This window comes from Corvus moneduloides, chromosome 1, assembly GCF_009650955.1.
Source record: "Corvus moneduloides isolate bCorMon1 chromosome 1, bCorMon1.pri, whole genome shotgun sequence".
Taxonomy (NCBI): Eukaryota; Metazoa; Chordata; class Aves; order Passeriformes; family Corvidae; genus Corvus; species Corvus moneduloides.
Window position 1 is genome coordinate 60,418,932 of NC_045476.1, and position 23,943 is coordinate 60,442,874.

At 39.6% G+C, this 23,943-nt stretch overlaps 1 protein-coding gene across 4 annotated transcripts in view; it reads left to right on the plus strand.

The window, feature by feature from the left end:
- The window catches only part of SLC25A13 (solute carrier family 25 member 13), a 103,968-nt gene that overhangs the window by 36,324 nt on the left and 43,701 nt on the right, over positions 1 to 23,943 (plus strand). For all 4 annotated transcript variants that reach the window (XM_032111636.1, XM_032111628.1, XM_032111620.1 and 1 more), the window contains 2 exons: positions 184 to 299; positions 18,175 to 18,314. In XM_032111636.1, the coding sequence (XP_031967527.1) occupies positions 184 to 299; positions 18,175 to 18,314 (256 nt within the window). The remainder of the gene's footprint in view (positions 1 to 183; positions 300 to 18,174; positions 18,315 to 23,943) is intronic.

Below are 23,943 nucleotides of genomic sequence, written 5' to 3' on the forward strand. Positions count from 1 at the left end.
TAAAGGCTTCCTGACATCACTGGAGATAGGGCATTTTAGGACAAATTTTAATCCCTATTGAACACATTTTGAACACAGTTTGGTTATGATCTTATTTCTTTTGTATAATCAGTATTATATTGTATTTCAGGTTTCTGCAAGCAAGTTGGTTTCATAGCTATTGCTTTTTCCTTCATCCCTTAGGCTGATATCCTTTCAAGAGTTTGTGGCGTTTGAATCAGTCCTGTGTGCTCCAGATGCATTGTTCATAGTAGCCTTTCAGCTGTTTGACAAGACTGGCAAAGGAGAAGTTACTTTTGGTAAGACATTCTTAAATGTGCATTCTTAATGTAAAAATCACTACCTATGCCAAACTCTGTTTCACCTTCTGTTACTGTAGGAGACGGTGATTGGTAGCAGAACTACACTAAAGCCAAGCAACTTTGTCTGAACTTTTAAAATCATTTATGTGTGCACAGTATGAAGCCAAGGTCATCATCATAGTTTTCTCTGCAGAACTGGTCACTTCTCTTTTTCTCTTCCCCAACATGCTTGTGCAGGTCCAGAACAGCAGTGAAAGGTGACTATAGGAAATGATTGTAAAACTGCAAGAAAGTTCCCAGCAGACCTGGGTGAATATTGGATTTGAAATTATTACCCAGAATTATTACTTGTTTAAATTGGCTATATTTCAAGCTGGCTGACTTTTAACTCTTAAAACTGTATTCTGTGATATTTTTCAGTAATAAATTAATTACTGTGTGCCCTCTGCCATTCCCTCCCCCAGAAAATGCAGCTGTGCCTTGGAGGTGTGATGTTTGCACTGATACTGAGATACACTCAGGCCAGTATAAAACTTGACTAAGGGGACTGTTTATTTCTAGATATCCTAGAGATAGCTTTTGATATCTGCAGGACTATCTGCCATCTGCCTAATGACAAGGCCAATTCCATCTGAAAGAAGGATTTAGAATTTAGCAGCTTGGACTAATTTCTGATATTGAGCTTGCACTTCAAAAAGTATGGGGAATTCTTTTGCTGAGTACCTTCACTGGATAAAATTGCTATTTCTGATCTGCTACATTTGGATGTGGTTATTCATGTATATTAAGTTTTATTGATTGGTTGTTAAACAGTTCTAAGTGAATGGAAAATTTGATGACATTGACTCTTTGTCTTTCCAAAATGTATGGTTCACACATCCGTTGCCTTTTACTAGTATTTCCCATACATGTCATGCTCCAGTTAGAAAAGCCCTTCTCTTTCCATTTGAACTAATAAGATTCTGTAACCATTGCTTGAAGCATCTCTGTATTCCTTCCACCAACTCCAAAAATCTGTATTTGAAGTTGCTGCCGGTGAGAAGACTTGTTGTCTCTTCTTGTGTCTGTTTTGGTTTTTTATTATTTTGGTAGTCTGTTGAGGTTGTGAAAGATGTGCTTTTTGTGTGCAATGTTTTAGAAGCTACTACAGATGATAAAAGATTTGCAAGAATTTCAGAAAAAGTTTCTGCAGATTATAACCTTGATGAAGGAAGTATTTTGTGCCTAACATTTCTGTGCATGTAAATGGGCAGAGAAGCAGTGAGAGATGCCATGCTTTTAAAACAGGAGGGAATGCATATTTTGCTAGGGTTTTGTCCTAGTGAAGGCAGACCAGAGTTCCTGGAATGTCTGTGATGTGCAGGTTCTTGTCTGCGTCAGAGCCTCCAGTTGCTTGGAGCACTCATTAATAATCTAGGAAGAACTGTAATCGTTTGATCTGAATGCTGAATGAGTCCGACTTTTTAACTCTTGGCATTCTTGTTCCTATTTTTCCTGCTGTCAAATGCTTCCCTTGGGGTTTGACACAGTGAGTCAAAGGATTTGTTTGGCATTTGAAGTCCATTGAAGTCCTTCTCGTGATGAGAGAAAAGCCCATATCAGACTGTATTTAAGGTATTTGAAAGAGGAGACATGCCAGCATTGGCAGAACCTCAGATAGCTTTCGTTTAATTCCTTCATCTCCCCTTTTGAAATCATAAATGTATTTGTAACTTCTGTATAGTACCTTGTAGCTACTACCCCAGCAAATGCCTGGACTGGGGAGGAAGGAAGAGCTGTCTCAGTGTTGTGCATTCTCAGTGGAAATGGTTGACCTTTAGACAAAGCTAGTTCCTTATTTTCTATTACAAGGAGGAAAAAGAAGTTTTATTTTCCTGCTATTATGAAAAAAACCCCTAGTATTTTTTATAAATACATTATTAAAATACTATCCTGTAACGTTGCCATTCAGTGCCTCAGTCACGCGTCTTTGAGGTTAATTATGAGATCTTTTTCCATTCACTTGAATGAGAGTGGTATCAAGTCCTTATCGAGGCTAGGAGACTTAAATAGGGGTTTTGTACACTGTGGAATTACAGTGTGAAAGGAACAGAAGAAAGGGGAAAGGATAATTTTTCAGTATACTGCTGTTAGGTGTTGTATCTCAAGGCTCTCATTTTAAGGCTGTGCCTCATTTTATTGTTGTAAAGAAACAGCATCGCTTATCTCTGCAGTCATTGTTTTTTGTACGCTAAAATAATGATACAAATATTTTAGCTTATATCAAACAGAATAATTCCCAGCAGTGAACTTCACATTTTCTACCATGCAAATCCATCCAAATCTTCTTCTTCCATAGGTGCACTTGGCTCAGCGTCTTTGTTAAATGAATTAATAATGAGCTTTATGTCAATGAACTTTTACACTGAATGTGAGATCCAGGCTGTGGATACTCAGAGAAGTGTTCTGGGTAAAGAAGTTCCAATTTAACACTTTGCACTTTTCTTGAAAAATGCTGCACTCTTACTGTAGCTTTTGGGTTGGAAGTGTGTTTGCATTTTAGCTGTATGTTGGCATCTCTGCAATTTAAAATGTTTCATTTCTTTCGAGTTGCAAGTTAACTGTACCTGGTTCTTTGACAGAAGTATTACCTATTTAAAAGGGCTGATGTGCAAGCAGTGTGGGTACATGGTGGGGAGAAGTATTTCTAGTTTATTGCTTTTTGAGGTGAATTAAATGGCCACTAGTAAATTAGTGGCTAGTGGCTGATTGAGACTACACCTGGCTGTTGCATCATGTTGTAGATTTACTTTCTGCTGAAGTGTCAAAGCTTTGACAGTTTGTAAGGAGTTAAAGCTCTCAGCAGGAAAGTGAGAGGAAGTTTAGCTGGCTTTTAAATTCGAGGCAAAGAGCAAACCATTGCTTCTTACTGTTGAGTGTTGACAGGCACATAAAAGCTGATAATGTAAGTCCAGGGGTTTAAGAGACTTAGTAGAGTTGCTTTTTTGTCATATGACTGTATTTTAATGCCTCATTAAAGAAGCAGAGCCCTTTGAAATTCTTTACTAGATGGCATTTAAAAAAAGGTGAGCTGGTTGGGTAAAAAAGTGTTTAAAAACTAAGTCGTTGTAAACTTCATCTTTAATTTTGGATGGGTAAATTAAATCATGGCACCTAACAGTTCTGAGCTGTGAATAACACAGCAGTGATACCCAGGAACTGGAACTTACCTTTTCTGATACCAGTTCTCACAAGCCCTAGTGAAGGGCAAAATAAGCATTTTCCATGTTGATTTTGCTAAGAGAGTAAGGAAAGGCACAAAAAGAGCTGTGGTTACCTGAGTCTGTGCTGCCAACCATTATTGAACCTGCTTTAAAGATTTTAGTTCTGATTTGTGTTAGTTACCCACCAGACAGAAATTCTTGCTCTTGTACTTAATGAAATGGAGCTGTGGTATAAGTGTGTGTTTTTATGGCCTTGGTTTTCATTTTTAGAGGTCCTCTAACTCAATCTGAAGCTGTTTCAAAATGGATGCTGTGTTGTGCTGCTTTGAGAAATACAAGTATGCTGTAAAATGTCAGTCCTTTAATTAAAAAAAAACCCAAAAAACAACCTCCCCCCAAAGCCAGCAAAAACATGAAGGAAATTGGGAACCCAACCCCCAAATTTTTGTTAAGCGCAACAGCTGCCGATTTGAGCATTGTATTTTGCTTTTGTCTCTAAACAAGACTTTATTGGCATGCAGACAGCAGCTACTGTGGGTCTCTGCTTCTGTTATTAATTATATCAGTACAGTTCTTAGATAAACACATTAATTAAGGATACATCTTACTAAGTGCTCCTGTTTGCTGATACCTGATACTTGAATTGCCTGAATACTTGTTTGTAAACTTTCTAAAAGGACATAGCTCTTAGCAGAGGTTTAAATAGCTACATAGCTATTGTGATAAGCTTCAGAGTTTTTTCTTCTATGATAATGCTCTGATATTTTTTTAATACGCAAAAAGTTATTACAGAAGTTTCATCATTGCTTTCATGACCAAAGAATTAGGTTCTGATTGTGTGACGTAGCTCTTGCTTTTGTTACAGACGATTACTTGTTTTATACTTCACGCTGTAATTGCTGGTATGACTTGGTTCTTCTTATGGTATCTGTAATTCTTTTTATCTCTTGCACAACACTTAGCTTCTTGATGCCCAGCCTGGTACACTGAATACCACGTAAAGCAATGAAAAGCTAAATCTGAACCAACAAAATAAATTGCTGGAGCTGTAAGCTTTGATCTCTTGACAAACTGCAGTATGCAGTATTTATCAGTGATACTTCTGTTGCTGGTTCAAATTGACTTGAAACCCGTTGTAGCTAGTGATGTGTTAGCTTACACATCACAGCTTCACCTATACAGTGAAATGTTGTTGGTTTATAAATGACAGATACGGTGGCCCCAGTGGCAACATCACAAATGCAACATCTCTTTAGTCTCTGATGGTTTTTGTTGTTTGTACAATATTGGATTTTGCACAAATAATTGCCAGTTTTAATTACAAGAGGATGTAAAGTAGACTTGTTAGTATATTTATTTTCTTCAAAACAATTTTTGAAATCTTCTCAGACTTTTTTTTGAGAATTTCATTTCTAGACATATGTCAACTTGGCAAGTTTTTGTTTTGTTTTTTTTTCTTTTAACTAAAATGTTATGTAACCAGGTAGACTTTGATGCAGGCATCTTAAATAAAAGAGAGCCTGTTTAGATACAAAGTGAGTCTGTCATTCTAAATATTAGGAGAAGCTTTTGTCCTGTTAAACTGTTTGGTTTCATTTGGTCTAGAAAATGCAACTGAGTTTTCTAAATCATCCAGAACTGAAATTCAGTGCTTCAGTTTGTTCTTTGTTGTTGGTTTTATTCTGTTGTTTTGTTGGGCATGGTCAGTGAATCATCAAACAATTCAGATCGGAGGGGCTGGTGGCAGCCATCTGGTTCAAACCCTTGCAGCACCACCATCAGGACCAGTTTCTTGAGGGGCAATATCTAATCAACTTTTTAAATAATCTCTGAGGCTGGAGACTCTGCAGCCTGTATGAGCAAGCATCTCCCAGTGTTTGATCACTATTGTAGTGGAAGACTAAATTACTGAGGCCTAGTTGGGATTGTCAGTGTTCTAGCTTGCATCCATTGCCTCTTGTCCTTCCACTGTGCACCTGTCTTCCCTTCACCATTCTGTTGGGTAGCTATAGACAACAATGAGGTCCTCCTTTAGATCTCCCTTCTCCAGGCTAAGAAAACCCCATTCTATCAGCCTCTCTATGCATGTCACATACATCGTCCCCCAGCTGCCTTGTATGGAGAAAATAGAAGTGATGCTCTGTTTTTGTTAGCAGGTTGTGCTGTTTACCTTGGTGAAAGTGATACGATTTTTTTTATTATTATTATTATGATTATTATTATTTCTCAGGGCAAGAGGAGTAAGTTTCTTTTTTATGCCCACAGGGGACCTAGTGCTTTTCAAACTTGAGGTCTTAGGGTGCTGGCAGTTTGTTGCTAGCTTCTAATGAGGACACTAAAGGTAATAAGGAAATGTAAGGCTGTTGCCAGTGAACTGAAATTATGGATAGCCACAGTTTAAATAGAAATATTTTTAAGGGATTGCATTCTGGAAAATTTCTGAAAACATTTTAAGTAAGCAAATTATGTAATAGTCTGTGTGTAAGTTCATGTTGTTATCACTTACATACAGTGGAGACAGAAGACGCAGACAAGCTTGAATCCAGTGCCTTACTTGCTGAGGGTGATGGCACTTTTGGAAAGAGCCTGGTTTTGTTTTGTTTTTTTGGTGGTATTTGCAGTGTGTATCACAGGTAAGAGAAGTACACAAGTATCTCAATCAAAAATTAGGGCCAAGTTGAACAGGATGCTGTATGGATATGTCATGAGAAAGTGAATTAGTAATTTGTAGAAGGGACAAGAGCACAAACAACCAGAGCAGGGGGAAGGTAAGAGGATTAAAAAGAGAACAATTTCAGCAGATTTGCGAAGTTGAAGTTTATCATGGATCTTTTTGGTTGGGAAAAATCATGGAGGCACAAGCATGTTCTGTGTGAAAATGTTTTCATTAAGGTAAAATTAATCTGTGAGACTGCTCTGTCCTTGCTGAAAAGTTTGGCTAGGACAATGAATTATGTTCTGTAGCTAGTGTCTCTCTCCTGATAGAGAATGCATGCTGAACATTTTTTAGGATTTGCACTGGACTTTATGGTTTGCTGCAGGCATTTTGGGGGATCTGTTTGGTTGTTGTCTTCTTTGAAGTCTACTTACAACATTTGATAGACATTTACTTACCAATACTGGTCTTCATCTCACCTCTGTGTACAACAGGTGCTGTGCAGCCTTCGTTGATTGTTCCAACCGCAAAATGAATGTAGTTCGTATCTGAACAGAAGTGACCAATTTTAGTGGGAGACTCCAGCCTCCTGCTTCTCTGCCCTGCTGTGGCTGCCTCTAAGGATGCTGGCACTCCACTGGGGCTGTTGCAGTACAGTCTTTTTTAATGCCTGAGGATGTGCTGAGTTAACCAATGCATTTTCTAAGAGCAACCCAACAAGAATCATAAGCTTTTGCTTCTCATTGTTGGGCTCCAGATGTTGGTATGCTATCTGGAGGTGAAAAAACATTTTGAGGGCATCCATTTTTTTATATATGTGGAGCTTTATTGCACTTCTTTAATGATCAGCTTTTATTACAAAAAGAACTATCCTGATTTTTAGAACTTTTATAGTGACATATGAGCAATGTTTTCTGAACGACTGAATGTAGATACCTGGGAATATCAGATTGGCATGTATGTGTTGTATGGTAACTTGTCAGAGATCTGAAGAACTGCTCAGAGGATGTTCCAGTTCAGTGGGTTAACAATCCTCTTTTTACAAACGACCAACTGTAGATTTGCACAGTTGACTATAATGGCTCCAATTTTAAAAGACAGAGGTAACAGAGAGGACTTCCAGTTGGTGGGGTAGTTCAAGAATACTACATGCTCAGATGGCTAAAATATTGTGCTTTCTGCTGCTACTTAAAAAGAAAAAAATAGGTGTGGAAAAGGTGGGAACATGCCAAATTGAGGGTCAGTTTCAACTGTATGAGGTCACTCTTTGGTTAACGGAGAAACTCTTTGGTAAGCTGAGGGTTAGCCATCTGTATATCCTGTTGGAAAAAGAAGTCCAACATGATTACTAGGCAGCATCTGGGGAGGAACCAAAAGCTTCCACACAAGAATATATTTTAAACCGTGTCAGAAGCAGTATATCAATTTAAGCTTGTTTTTTATTAAGATTTTTCCCCGTCCTGTTTTCAAACTGGCCTGGAATTGCAGATTCGGAAGTAAAAACTTGAGCAGATCCTAAGAGCCAGAAAAGTGTTTTGCTATTACAGATTTTAATATGAAATTTCAAATAGCAAAATACATGTTTTTGTGGTGTGTGTAGTTTAGTTTTCTAAATTGGAAAATCTGCTGTTACATAGCAGTTAATGACTATTTTTTCCTAACACTTGGAATTCAGGACCTGATTTGATAAGCTGATAAAAGAAAACAAAACTGAAAACATATTGGAAGTGCTCAAAGTGAAAATTACGGTTTAGATAGGTTTGAGGGTAGATAGTTAGACATTTTAATTGAACTAAAATAGTTTTATCCTAATACAGTACAGTTGTGGGAGTACATTTTGTGGTGTATTTGAAATTGAAGTATTTAAGTGAGGGAAAGTGTATGTTAATGCTTTGCAAGAAAGTGATTTTTTTTTTCTTTAATATCATCTATCTAAGCAAAATAGCTGTTAAAGACATAGAGCTCTCAAGTCTCTTGCTGGAAAGTAAAGTGTAAAGTTCAGGATTATTTCTTTGAGCCAGGAGTTTGCTTTTATCACTTTGGTTGGTATATTAAATTGCTGTAGGAAACAAAGATGTGAATTCTGAAGTAAATTTTTTATTGGTGGACAACTACAGTGAAATTAGCCCCTGCCAGTGTAAAACAAAAGGTGTTGATTCAGTCTGGATCCTGAAAGTCCTGTGTTTTTATATCCCCATGATAGGGGTAACAGAAATGAGTCCAAATGATGATTTCATTTGCCCACGTGGGGCATTGAATTTGATATTCAGCTTTGGTTACACACAACCAACACTGGCTTATGTTAAGCTGCTTGTCCATTACAATCCAGCACTAGTCCACACTTGGACTAACTCAAAATAATTAAATTGGTTAAAATTACCTTTTTTATTTTTTGAGTTAAATTTTGTCTTTGAGAACTTTATCTGGATTTGGAGGAGCTAGTCCTATGAAAAAATAAACTACCTCTTACACACAAAGTTATCAAAAGAAGTGAATTCTGGGGGTTTTCGGGTGTTTATACGCAAGTATATATGTGCAGACACATTTTTTCAGGTGCAGGTGAAACTGACCTTAGTCTAAATGAGTCAGGTCCACTAAGGCAGGTTTTTGCACTCTTTTGAATGAATCTTTTTTAGAATGGCAGTGATAACACATGACAGAGCACAACCAAATTGCACTGACCTGAGCTGCTTTTTTCAAACCACCCCCCTTCTTGATACATGCAATACACTCCCGTTATTTGGAAATTATGTGCTCCATTTCTACTCTGCTAGCTTCACTTTGAGTATTCTACCAGATACTTTCTTTGTAATATTTTAAGGGAAAAATAACCTAATTTAATTTTTTTTTTTTTTAATTCACAGTTGCAAAATAGGTTGTGGTCCATGTTTTGTGAGGAATTAAGAGGAAGTGAAAATACAACATTAGTTTATTATTTCAGGGCTTTTAACCTGTGGAAAAAGGTGGCTGTGACAGCCCTTCCTGCTCTTAATGCTTTGTTGAGGGAAGTTGGAGGGGTGAGTACCTTTCCTTTGCTGTCCTTAGTAATCAAACTATTCCAGCGTGTTATTCAATTCACTGTATGGCCACCATAAAACTATTTCGACTGTTTCCTTAACAAAGCAGCGGGGAGATGAAGAAGGTGATTGTAATGCTTGTACTTCCAGAGTGTTGTTCTTCTACATAAATGGGGATAAATGGAAAACCCAGCCAAGTACTCGGACTACTCATCATTCCACATCTTACCTGAACAGATGTGATGTTGACATACATTCTCCAAAATAAAAGTCATCATTATCAAGGATGGAAATAAATTCTAACCAGCTGTGAATTTGGAGTTCACAGCAGTAAATAAAAACCTAAGAAAACAAAATAAAACCCAAAAATAAGACATCCCAAACCTTGGATAAATCCCAACATTTCCAGGAAAACAAGATAATACAAAGAATTATTACTTGAATATTTCTGACATACATATGTATATACAGACACACACGTATATATATATATATATATGTACCTGTCTCTGTACACATATGCTTTTATATATACACACACACACATATATATATATATGTGGAAGGTATCTTTTCAGCTTTATACCGGCTAGCGCTTGTATTCCAATGCCTTAGAAAGCCTCGAGCAGCCCGGAGGGGTAGCACGGGCGATCTAGCACTTTAGTAGCTCTAAAATCGGTACCTGAATCAGCTGCAAAGCAAATACCATCAGCAGAAGCAAAGAGGGAGAAATATAGCTCTCAGCTCAGCTACTTTCCTGTGAACATCTCTGGTTATCTGTCTCATTTGAAAGCTTCTAACTGCAGGGAATTGAGTGAGCAGGGAGCTATATTTCTCCCTCTTTGCTTCTGCTGATGGTATTTGCTTTGCAGCTGATACAGGTACCGATTTTAGAGCTACTAAAGTGCTAGATCGCCCGTGCTACCCCTCCGGGCTGCTCGAGGCTTTCTAAGGCATTGGAATACAAGCGCTAGCCGGTATAAAGCTGAAAAGATACCTTCCACATATATGTACCTGTCTCTGTACACATATGCTTTTACACAAGTTTATTGTTCTTCCAAGATGTCATAAGTGAAGCAATCCTGGCAGCAGGCTGGCTTGGCAGAGCAAGGATCTACTTTGGAGCTAAGGCAAAAAAAGAAGGTGTATGTCCAGTCCATTTTACAGAGAAAATTCATATGGCTCAAACTCAACTGGAGTTGAAGCTGGCCAGAAATGTGGGGGACAAAAAATTTTTTTTAAATATACTAATGGCAAAATGCAGTCCAGAAATAACATTGTCTCATTACATTATGAGAATGGTCACCTCACAAACAGCAACATAGACAAGGCAGAGATGTTTAACGCTTTCTTTGCTGTTGTCTTCAACATGAATGATGGGCTAAGGGGATCTCAGTGCTCTGAACTGAACCATAGGACCTGAGGGAATAGCATGAAACCGTGTCAGGAGGGATTTAGGTTAGGTAATAGCAAAAGGTTCTTTGCTCAGAGGGTGGCTGGGCACTGGAACAGGTTCCCCAGGGAAGTGGTCACAGCACCAAACCTGGCAGAGTTCACGAAGCGTTTGAACGATGTTCTCAGGCACATGGTGTGAATCTTGGGGTTGCTCTGTGCAGGGCTAGGAGATGGACTTCAGTGATTGTTGTGAGTCCCATCCAGCTCAGGATATTCTACTATTCTGTGATTTTTCTCTGTCCAGGAGGAGCAGGAGCTGGCTGTTCCACCAGACAGACAGCCCTGATGTGAGTGAGAGTGCCAAGAGGCTGGCACCTGGGCACAGCTCTCACTGGCAAGGAGTGCCGTCCCATGCTACCTGAGCACGGACAGAAAAGCAGGTCTGGTGACAGTGACCAGCGTCGGCCAGACATGTCCATAGGGATGAGACAGGTCCAAGATAAGGCTGGGAACTTAAGTCAGGGGGTTGGGGTCACTGAGGTGCAGGCATCCCTACAGCAAGCCTCATCAAGAGAGATTAAGACCTGAGATGAGGCTTCTCCCAGCTCTTTCTCCTGCAGTGCTGTGCCTGGACCCGTATCCCTCATGCTTGTGCATGGGTCATGGGGAAGAAGTTGCAGAACCTGGTGGTGTACTCAGGATCAGGAAGCTTATGGAAAATGCGGAATTGTTTCAAGTGGTCAGTGAGGACCAAAGCTTGTGGAAATTGTTCTGTCCTCATCTCCTCTGAACTTTAGGCCAGGTGGTTGGTACGGTGCTGGGGTTTCCTAGCCATGATATTGAAACGGCTACTCTCATCAAAACGAAATTGTTTTCTTCTTTGCAGGAGGTAGGTAGTCCCATGTTCTTTACAGGAATTTCTATTGCAAATATCATCAGGGTAATCTCATTTTTTCTCAAGGCCCAGGGTTTTGGTACAGGTTTTCTATACTATGTTCAAATAATTTGTGTAAAGGAATAACATATATAAAATGTATTGATTTTATGTAGAGCTGAGGATGACAGGTTTTCTGCAAAAATGTTGTTACTATTTTGTAAGATCAGTGGACTTTTGCAGATGATCATGAAATTCTTGAGACTGTGTTGAGACTGTGTTAACTTTACTGGGCTTAATGATGACAGTGTGTGAAAAACATATTTGCAAAATAAATTTGAAAAATATACTTTAAAAATAAATAGTTTGAAAGAATTCCAGATTTAATATGTCAGATGCTTATGGACTATACCCAGTAAAGATTTTAATAGCTTGTTCTGTTAAGTGACTTTTCTTAGCTGTAAAATACAGTGGAATAATGACTTTCATTTTTTTCTTTTTAAAATCTAAAATTTATAAATTCAAATTTCACTTGGGGAATATTGGTGGTCCTTGTTGTGTAAAGAGTGTCTGTAGTTATTCCAAAGCATGCTTTATTTCTATTTTACTTCTTAATCACAGGAAATGGAATGTCATAGGAATGAAAATTGAATGGAATCACAGGGATGAAAATGTGAATGCAGCATGCTTGTTTGCACAATAAGCATTTAAACATACACATCAGTACACTGCAGAGAAGAAGGTCCCCAGGACTTAAAGGACCAAAAACCCCCACTGTAAATCAGCAGGCAGTTCACCTGTAGGGAAAATGAAACAACTGTTTCATGCAGTGATCAGAAACAAATGGCAAGGTAGCTATTTTTTAGTTAGAGACTGTGCAGGGACAATTATTTGTTTTAGAACCTTGCAATTTATTTTAAAATTGAGTTTCAAAGTTGAATTTTTTTAAAGATTGATAGAAGTGACAGCATGGATTTCTAAAAATGAGTATTTAAAATCTTCAACCTGTTGTTTGTTTTGCTTTTTGACAGTTCTGGTTCAAACAATGCAAACACGCTGATGGTTGTATTTTTTGCTAGCTTTAGATTTATTTTGTGCTGTTACGGCTCCTGACACTGAAGCATTAACATTTTGCCTTTTCAAAACTAAAGCAATTAAACAGTGTTCTGAAATGGATTTTAAAGCTTCCATTTATCAGATATTTTAATTAAATACTTGTTTAGGATCAAAGCACAGTTGCCCAGAGAGGTTGTGGAATCTCTGTTGTTGGAGGTACTCATGGAATCACAGATTGGGTCAGGTTGGAAGGGACCACAGTGGGTCATCTGGTCTAACCTTCCTCCTCAAGCAGGGTCATCCCAGAGCACATGGCACAGGATTTTGTCCAGATGGTTTTTGAGTATCTCCAGCGAGAGTGACTCCACAGCCTTTCTGGGCAATCTGCTGCAGTGCTGAGACACACACACAGAGTAAAGAAGGTCTTCCTTATATTCATGTGGAACTTCCTGTGCATCAGTTTCTGCCCATTGCCTCTTGTGCTGTTGCTTGGCACCACCATCCTCTTGGCACACCCCCTTTAGGTTTTTATACACATTAATGAGTTCCCCTCTCAGTTATCTCTTCTGGAGGCTGAACAGGCCCAGCTCCCTCAGCCTTTCCTTGTAAAAGAGATGCTTCAGTCCCCTAACCGTTTTTGTAGACCTCCACTGGACCTGCTCCATACCTTCCTTGAACTGAGGAACCCAGAACTGGACACGGTATTCCATGTGTGGCATCACTGGGGCTGACTAGAGGGTCAGGATCACTTGTCTTGACCTGCTGGCAGTGCTCTTCCCAGTGCATCTCAGGACACCACTGGCATTTTTGGCCACAGGGGCACCGCTGGCTCATGGACAGCTCATGGTCCACTTGGACCCCCAGGTCCTTCTTCTCAGAGCTGCATCTCAGCAAGTCAGCTCCAGCCTGTGCTGGTTTATGGGGTTATTCCTTGCCAGGTACAGGACCCCACATTTTCTTCTGCTGAATTTCATACTCTTTTTCTCTGCCCGTCTCTCCAGCCTGTCGAGGTCCTTCTGAAGGGCTGCACAGCACTCAGGGTATTTGAGTGCTCCCAGCTTTGTGTTCTCACTGAGGAGGCATCTGCCCCTTTGTCCAGGTCATTGATGAATAAGTTACACAATATTAGGCCCAGTATTGAACCTTGGGGAATGCCACTAGTGACAGGCCTCCAGCTAGAACCTGTGCCACTGATTATGACCCTCTGGGATTTCAACATTCCCTTACCCTGGTGTCCTGAATCAGAAATTCATGAGGGGGTATTCGAACCTCATCTGGCCATGGCCCTGAGCAACCTGTTCTGCTTGGACCTTCTTTGACTGGTGGCTGGACTCCATGAAATCCAGATGTCCTTTCCATTACAAATTACTCTGTAGCTCTGAAACAGGCTCGTTTTTAAAAAAAGTTTAAATGGATCCTGGCTACTGAACCACACCACAGCTTCTCTGTGTTTTGCTGTATTCACTTAAGTGACTTGTGGATAGCTGTTGAACTTCCAGCTAGGGATTTAATGCAGAACTACTTTTTTTTCATTGCCCATTTTTTATTTTAATAATGGACTTAGATGATTAGGAGATGATACTGTTAGAACGGAATAATAACTTGGAGTGAGTTCTGGTACATAATTGGATACCTTTTGATGGTTAAATCACAAGTTAAAACACTTCAAATTTTTCCTGTAGTATGAATGGTTTTTAATGTCTGAATTGGGCAATCTGACTACAGATGAGATTTGAGTCAATGATGTGGTGGATGAATGGGTGATGAGACCTAGCGAGGGAAGAGGAAAAACACTGTTCACTGAGCATAGGAATTTGTGCACCATAGCTGCAAAAAGAAAGTACAGGGTATGTGTAAAAAGGCAGTGGCAAAGAGGATACCATGTCTCATGCCATCAAAGAATCAGTAGAAGCACAGTAGGCAGTCTTCCAGTCAGCTGCCTGCATTGTATTATCCAACATGCATTCTGTCAGAAAAGCATCTGGTAGTAGTTGCCAAGGCATATTTACATCAATATACAGTACGATTGTGAAGAGATCAAGTTGTGTGGGTTCTTTTACTGTATCTACACTAATGTGGTAGTCTGTGTTTTCCAAGTCATAGCAAAAATTAAGTGCACATATTTAGCTTGAGCTATTTAGAGTGATATTTGTACTTACATGAACTTCTGAGGCATGCTTGTGGCCTTTAATCTCTAAAACAGACAAGGGAATGCAAATGGCCTGGATAGAGACCTTATATTCCTAATTGCTTGATGAGGTTTTCAGTTTCATTGTTGTGTGTTCCTTTGCCTTTTATAATGCCAATAATTAAACGCTGTATTTAGTCTGAAGTTACCATTCTTTCCACTTCTTGACATTTGGACATGTCTTGGTAACGTGCACTCACAGCCCAGAAAGCCAAACATGTCCTGGGCTGCATCAAAAGCAGCATGGGCAGCAAGGCAGGGGAGGGGATTCTGCCCCTCTGCTCTGCTCTGGTGAGACCCCACCTGGAACACTGCATCCAGCTCAGGGACCCCCAGCACTGGAAGGACATGGATCTGTTGGAGCGAGTCCAGAGGAGGCAAACAAAGATGGTTAAAGGGATCGACAAAAAGGGGGGAGAATTGGGATTGTCAATCCTGAAGAGAAGGCTTTGGGGGTGACCTAATTGCAGCCTTCCAGTACCTGAAGGGAGCCTACAAGATAGGACAAAGGGGAATGGTTTTAAACTGAAAGAGAGCAGGTTTAGGTTAGATACATGGAAGAAATTCTTTATTATGAGGTTAATTCTTTTCTATGGTGAGACACTGTAACAGGTTGCCCAGAGAAGTTGTGGATGCCCCATCCCTGGAGGCTTTGAGAAACGTGGTCTAGTGAAGGGTGTCCCTGCCCATGGCAAGGACGGTTGAAGCTAGATGATCTTTAAGGTCTCTTTCAACCCAAACTATTCTATGATTATATGTTTCATTTTCTTGAGATGGAATTTTTATTTTGGGCTCCAGCCAAGGAGGGTTTACAGGACACAGAGCTAAGGGAGCAGGATACATTGTTCCTTCAAGGTAGCTAATGTATGGCAATGAATTAAAGTAAAATTACAGTGGCATATTCAAAGGAGACTCTGCAGCTTTCATATGTTAACAAGTTGAAGTAAGAACTGTGTGGAGCCTTGCCCCATCAAAACAAATTTGAGACTCCTTTTATACTAGCTAAGTTTCTGCTATCTCTTAGCTTGCATCAGGTAAGAATGCACCTTTTTTTCTCTGACAAAGGCAACTCTGGACCTAAACATAGCTTTTGGTAAATAATAACCAAACATAGCTTTTGGTAAACAATGATTTGTTCCTAATCTCATCCACACAGTATCAGTGGCTTGCTTTGGGGAAGTTCTGGAGGTGGGATGAGAGGGAAAGAGGAAGCCAACGAACATCTGATTTCTGTGCAAGAGACAGCTGACAGGTGTGTCTGGGAATGTCTTTCTCTGGAAAAGCAGTGGTCACTGCTAGAAAGAGACAACCTTTATTTCCTCTTATGCAGGAAAGACAGGCTGTCTTTTTCATGCTGGTTGCCTTCTTTGAACAAAGTCTGGCAGAAAGCAGAAACTTTATAAATGTGATCTCCAGTGACATGTGGCAAGGTGCCTTGAGCTGTGGCAGTAGGAAGCACCCTAAATGAAAGACCTCAAGTAGAGGGATAGGACCTCACCCTGAACCAATAGACTTTCTCTCCCATTCTGCTCTCCAGGAGTAGAATTTTGCTCCTGGAGAATGCTGGCAGACAAGATCCAAGCTGGCTGTGGTGAAGCTTAAGACATGAATGAGCAATGGGGCTGTCCTGGGGGGCATTGACTTTGCTAGGAGAAAATTCTCTTAGGACATTAGGACTTGGAATTATGAATTTTATGAATTTGAGGTTAACTGGGGTTAGTCTTCCTGTTTGTAAGTTAAATCCAACTTGCTCTTTCACCACTGATGCCCTGGGATCAGTGGGTGTTTTTAAAGCTGAAACTACTGACTGGGTTGTGAGATGGGAAGAGGTCTGCAGTTTCATTTCTGCTCTGTGAAGCCTTCTTGCTTTAGAACAAGCTATTCTTGTGGGTTATACCATCTGCAGCGCTTTTGGGTCGGTGCAGCAGACACCTGCCCCTTTCATCTCCTTGTGACCATATTTTTCTATGTCTTTTTTCTTCATTTACTTGGGCTCTTCCTGACATCTTCCTGGCTCTCAGCTGTGCCACTTCGCTCTCACTTTTTCCTGCTTCCTTGCCTAAAATGGGGATTCCACCCTGCTTGGATTTCCCTGAGTCAACAGAACTGCTGTGCCTGCCTGGCAGGGACTGAACCATCAGCCAGAACTCAACATGCACAGGAGATGCAACCTCATTGCCCCCAGGAGTCAGCTCCCACCTTTGCTTGTGGCACTGGAATGAGCTGGAAGGTGGCTCCCAGTCCTGCCTGGCAGGCAGAGGCTGGCTCCAGTGAGGTGGCTCCCAGCTTGTTCTGAACACAGGCAAGCACTAAGTTCTGCTGATTTCCTCAACCCCAGGCACCAGCCATGCTTGGGAACTGGTTTACAGCCCTGCTGCTCGCAGAGACAGACAGGAGCTCATGGTTTGGACTCCTGGTCTTCCACAAAGCGTGAAGGGAGCAGACCAGCTCCTGGCCCAGCCTGGGGGTAGGGAGTGACTCCTGGGAACCATCTCTCCATGCTCACAAGAACTTGCAGGAGACAAGATCTGGCTCTTCGCTTGAGTTGCTGAAGGAGTCATACAGCAATTAGGAAGGCATATAGCAGCTGGGAACCTCTGGCCTTCAGCTTGTCTTCAGACGATATCTTTGCCCTGTTTTTTTGGCAGAGACCAAACTGTCACATTGAAGTGGGCACTGTCCTTTGAGACAAGTACTTGCTCAGATCTCAGTGTTTTCATTAGTTACAGTATATGCAGTCTAGTTGCAGAAATGTAGGGTCCTTACTACTGTACAATTTGGTGTGTATCAAATAGTGGCTTCTTCACGGAAACTGCTGTGTATTACCAGTCTGCCAAGCCTGTTGCCCAGTTGTGACTACTAACTATGAAGCTTGTATTTAGCTGTGATCATACTTGTCATGCTGCCCCCCTCCTCGTAGAAGAGATGTAGGCTTAAAGTCTGCATACTGCTGGTGACAAGATTTTGTTCCTGCCTGCCATGTCTCTGCACATCCCCTGTCCTGTTTGTGACTGCTCTGTCAGTAACTCCAGAAAAGTGGATCTTGAAATAATGGTATTTTTGTAGTTGATTTGTTTGAATATGGAGAACTCTGGGAAAAATTCAAAAGCCTGAATTACAGTGACACAAAACTTTCATTGTTAGCAGCTTGAAAAGATTATGCTGAAAATCAGTTAGCTTTAGTCATCTTTTTATAAATTGTCTTTTAATTTTAATCTTTCCTTGTTTGAATTCAAAACTTGAAATATCTGAGTTTCTTTTAATTAAATGCTGTGGGTATAAAATTTCACGAATAAAACTATTATTCAGAAACTATTTGTGAGGGTGATGATTTGGGGAAACAAAAACATTAGGTTTGCTTTATGTTACTAATTTATATGAACAGTATTGCTTTCCTGTTACAACATATCATATTTGTTTATATGTTTGTCCCTATTGTTATTTTATTTTATTACTAAATGAACATTTTTCTTTTCTTCCCAGAGGATGCTAAGCAAGTTTTTGGCCAGACTACTATTCATCAGCACATTCCTTTTAACTGGAATTCAGAGTTCGTACAGCTGCATTTTGGAAAGGATAGAAAAAGACACCTAACATATGCGGAGTTCACTCAGTTTTTACTGGTGGGTCTAATACAGTATGGTTTGTCAAGAGTAATAAGAAGGATGCAAGAATCAAAGTGTTTGCAAACTTGCCAAATACCATGCTGGTAGCAAAGCTGAAATATATACCAAGTGTAGGCTTTTACAGTCTGAGTGCGGGACTTGTATAGTATGCTGGTAAATAGGATATGCTGTTGGTAAAACTGCTGATTCAGGCTAGCTGGGGTTTTTTTCCTTTTCCTTTGTTTTTGCACCTGTGTGCAGAAGGTGATTATTTCTACACTGTTGTGTAGCCATAGACATGAGATTAAAAACCTAGACTTCGATGTCTGAAAATCTCCTGTATTTTTAAATCTATGAGTCAAAGAATGTTAAATAACAGTATTGAACATTTTGGACTCGACTTGCCAGACTCATATTAACAAGTACTTTTGTCTGTAAACAGCATGTTTACTAAACATATATTTAATTCAGAGCTGAGATCCAATAATATTTTTTACAAGCCATTTCCACACACTTTACTTTTGATCTTTTTTGAATTAGGATTATCTTAGGGAAAATTTGCTTGTATATAATGAATAAAGCACTATTTTGCAAGTAATTCTTGGCTGTTCATACTATTCATACAAGGTACTTTGTTACAGGAAGTAAAATATGCTAATAAAAAAATAAACTGATTATCTGTATTTTAGCAGTACTGTAAAATAGTCTTCAGTAGGAAAAGAGGTGAAACACGTGAGTTTCTTATTTGTATTCCTCCTGAATACTTAATGCCTGTATTAGTATTTACACTAGAGAGTTTTAAAATGGGAACCTGCTTCGAGACTGCAAGGTTTCTTTTTTTCTTGTTTACACAAGTATGTTAGTTCACAGTAGGAGGTGGTATCATTTTGATGAGGAATAATTAAGATAATGCTATTGAGACAAATGTTTCAAATTGACTTCGTAGAACAGAGCCTAATTAACTTTGTATGAAGAGGACGTCAGGTATCACATGATTAAATTGTATTCCCTTAGGCTTTGTATTGACTATTGTAACTCCTAAGTAGCTAAGACATAAACCAGTTTTGTGACAGAAATAGGAATCAGAACCTCTTTTGAGTGAAAAAGCAAATGTGCTACTTTATTAGGAAAAAATGCCTCTGGCAATGTGTTCTGGTATCTCCTTTCAACTACAGAATGAGCCTCAGATATGTATCCTGATTTTGGTGGTTTAAAGTCACAGTTTTAACAAAGTACCAGTCCTATTTGCCTCATTTGTCTATTTGTTTGGACATCTGAGGAAAACCTGTTAAAAAATTCAGAATAAAAACAGGACACTTTTTCACCATTTAAAGTGTGTGTGTAAGGGTTGTGAGAGAAGTTGAGAGGTTAGAGTCAGAGACCTAAAAGAGCTTGTAATCTTAAGGCTGGTGTTTGGAATATTTGAGTTCTTTCTTTGGGTTCTTTTGTGTTTTTAACTTGAATTAGGAAAAGCAAGCACTGAGGCAGGAGTTTTCTAACTTTGGAGATTAGTCCTAACTATTAGGCTTTCTCCTCCTGTGGAGGGATATTCCTCTTTACTTATCTGAAAGGACTTTTCTTGGATGGGATGATATTTGGGGATAGTTGGTTGTGTTGGAGGATGTCAGTGGTCCTCATGAACCAGCCAGCCCTTCTGGTGATGATCCATATAGGTCAGAAACACAGGAGGAGGAGCATAAACCAGGAGAATAAGTATGACAATTCTGGGTGTCTCTGGAGAGGTGAGATGCACTCAGGAAAAATTCTAATACTGCTAATAAAGATACTCTCAGCATTGGTGCAGGCAGGAAGGATTTTCAAATAAATTAATTGTCCTAAGACTTCTGAAGCTGCCTGTTATCAGTACAGTCTATTAGGATGCTCAGTCAGTCACAGTAATTGGGTACATCTGTTTACCCACTTTCTAAAACTGTAAATCACGTAAGTTTCCCTGCTGATTCTTGCCTTGCAGCATTGTACTACAGATGCTGAAGTTTGGGCACAGAAATGGCTTTCGGCACTAAGTGGAGCGTTGCTGTTCACAGGCATGGAAATCTTCCTTTAAGCTCTGTAACCTTCGGTACTCAGTCTTGCCTTCTGACATTCTGCCTGTGCATGAGTCAGTCTTCTTGGTCTGATGTCTAGACCTTGGACCTTAGACAGCAGGAGACCACAGTGGATACCAAATTACCTTTCTGCATTCCTGATGTGTGAATGCAGTTTACACTGCACTTAACATGGACCAGATGGTTCTGTAGGGCGCTTCAGGTACTGCTTTGTAAGTACAATGCAATTTGCAACTTTTAATGGAATAATCTAGCTAGATTCAAATTCCTTTACATTGGGTCCTATTATGTCACATAAACTTGTTCCGTGATCATTATCTGTTGCAGCATTTGGACTAATCATCACTTCTGGCAAAGCTCAAGGTATTTGGAAAATAACATTAGTATATTTTATCCATGCACAAGATAGATCTCTTGTGGCTTTAAATAAGAAGTGTTTATATGGGATTCTGAATATTTATATCCTGCCAGCACTTTTTCTGTCTGTAGTAACAGAGATGCCTGAAAGTATAGCCTCCAAACTCCTTGGCTCTAATACAGTTAACAATCTATTTGCATCAACCTAGAGCTCAGGGTGTGTTGTTTTACCCTGCTCATTTGCTGGCTTAAAATTAGCTTGTGTACCTGTACTATATACCCATCATATCTCTATCTGTTTGCATATGGTCATGTTCCATCATCACTTAAGTGGCAAGTCTGCCTTACGAAGAGCAAAATCAGCCCCTTTCTCAGCATGTAAAATCTATTCCACACAATGAATTTTAACATATGTGGGCCTGGTAAATCCGTTTCTGTATTGCCTGGGAATTTACTTATGCCCAGCATATTAGTTGATGAAGTAGTAGTCTCTATAATTGAACCTTGGGATCTACTCCAGTGGCAAAGATTGTGTTGTATCTGATGACTTGTAGATACATTGGGATGGAATGCAAATATAAATTTCTATCTAAGTGCAAGGTAAAGAAGCTTTTAATGAGCTGGAGTAAGTGAAAGCTGAGTTAAAATCTCTAGATAGGAAATAATTTCATTAGAATCTGGTGCCAGCATGCCTGCCATGCTGTACAAATTAATTTTTCACAGAGTCTTATTCTGCCTGGGGGAATTCTGGACTTCCAGCATCAAGGAAGATGCTTGTTTTCTATGTATATCTTAAGTTTACAGAAAGTCTAGTTGGAGAAGGTTCTTTAGGAAGTGTAATTTGTATTGCAAAGTAATGAGGATTGTATTTCTTTAAACCTTAGTCTGTCTAGGTAAACAATATGGGACTGAAATAGGTGCAACAATAAAATTACTGCAAGTCGGCATCTCTGAAGACTACAGCTTTGCTTTATTGTTTTTCAGTTTATTTTTAAGGTGGTATTCTTTATATTAGCTGCATATACACAACAAAGGTGATGTTACAAACATCTCATAAAGAATTTTTTGATAAATTGCTAGTAGCAATTTTGAAACTCCTTTTGAAACATAGTTGTGCTGTGAGTTGTCTCAGCTTTCAGGCATGGAGGCTGAGGGAATGTAGAGCCTTTCTTTTGAGGTAAACACTTTAAGGAGTTTATTGCATTGATATGCATGGTGCAGTGATTAGAAAAGTGACGTATGTCTGGTTTGTTGGTAACAGACTTTGTAGGTTTGTCTGAAATTTAGATTTGAGATGGTTTGTTACCATGTGATCGTCTGCGTGTTCTTGTGTACCATACTGCTTCCATCCATGGTCATGGTTTGAGAATGTCATGTGGCTGAAGATCCCTGTGCTTCTTTCTTCCCGGTGTAACTGGAAAATGTGTAGCTCTGCTCAAAATAACCTAAAGAGTCTCCGTAGCCTAAAAAGTCTCTCCCTTCCTGAGGTCAGTCTTCTCTTGTCTATGTGCAGTATTCGTAAACCATTTTGAACTGGAACTTAGTTTCTGAACTAAGGAGGAGGTATGAATAGGGAGTTTCAGAAGACTGACATCATCCCATTCACAGTTTTGTCTTGCTGTTTGTCTACAGCTAAATGGCTCTTTTCTGTCTGACAAAAAGATGGGTAAATGGCAGCGCCAAGACCTTGACAATGTGTTTAACAAGTGGGATAATTCTCTCTAGTGGGTTCCAGTTTACCAAGAAAATTGGAAAGAATCATGTTAGCAAGGAGAGGATAGGGTGTTTTGGCTTGTTCTCAACTGTAGTAGTAGCAGCCTTTTTGCAGTTAGCTGGATGATGACAAGAAACACGCACTTGATGCACCTCTTTGGAGCACGAGCCCTGCTTTGTTCTGTGGCTAAGACATCACTGTCAGACAATGTCTCACCAATGGTACAATACCTCCAGACTCACTGATGGGTGTACACAGATGGGAACAGATTGGACTTCTGCAGGTGGTGTCCAGGTTTTTTTACTGCATTTTAGTGCTGGATTCTGCCAATGAAATACTGCCAGCAGTTTCAGTGGTTAAAACAAATTGAGTGAGGGAAGAAGAAAGCAATAGTCACAGTTTCCCATGTAATCCTTCTGCTAAATACAATTTATTTTTTCTCTGGTAGTGCTTCCATTTAATGACAAACATTTTTATTCATTTGTTCCCACGTTTCTACCTACTAAGTGATGAGTATTTAGGATACAAGCATTATTATACCAAACTCCTTTGCAGAGCTCTCTGCCTCCCAAGTAGTTGCCTGCCTCAAGCTGACTAAGTCTTTTTGTGTTTTTGTGCTCATCTCACCATAAACCTTCCAAAATTGCTTCCTTCCAAATTTCTGTTGAAATTACAGTCTCAGTTGGAGTGAAGTAGGAACTTGCATGGCTGCATCCAGCCAGAGTGAGTATTATTGCTGAATTGTAACACCTCAACATGGGGGTCTGTAATGTAAAGAAAACGTGGCCAAACTGAAATTGTACCACTTCAAATTATAACCCCCAGGAGCGTTTCCCATCAAAAGAACAAATTTCAGATTAGTTCTGGGAGTGAAACATTGACCAGTCTTTTCCCCCCAACCCTTCCTCCCTCTGCCTAATATATTAGGAGGTTTTCATCATACCTTTCAGGTCAGGGTACAGTGTTGCAATTAGAAATTAGGACCAAAATTGGCAAAGTCAGAAGGCTGAAATAAAAGGACAAGCATGGCTTGAGTGGCCACGTGAACTGAGTGAATAGAAGGAGGGAGGGATGGCATCTGCAGGCCTCTCGCAGGTCCGGTTCTACTCCATCTGAATTTGCCTTTTGCCCTTCACTCTTTATTTCCTTGAATGCTGATGTGAGACAAATATCAGCTTACAGGAGATCATATTTACTGAGAATACATCATGATGGTGACTCTTGACTAGCTTGAGTCTTGGATTAATATGTATTTTAAGGCACATATTTGCAAATACAATGGAAATAGTTGGATAGTGTCATGATCCACTGCAAGACTTGCTTAGTATTGCTGACATAGTTTTGCTCTGATTCCATTTTCTGAATAACTGATTATGAATATGTATTCAAAATAAGCACTGTATTTCCAGTGAAGAAGTTTTTATAATCTTTGAAATTTAAAGGGAAGACACGGCAGTGATTTGTGTTCCTTCATTCACCTAAAAAATACAGGTTGGGAAGTCTGATTACA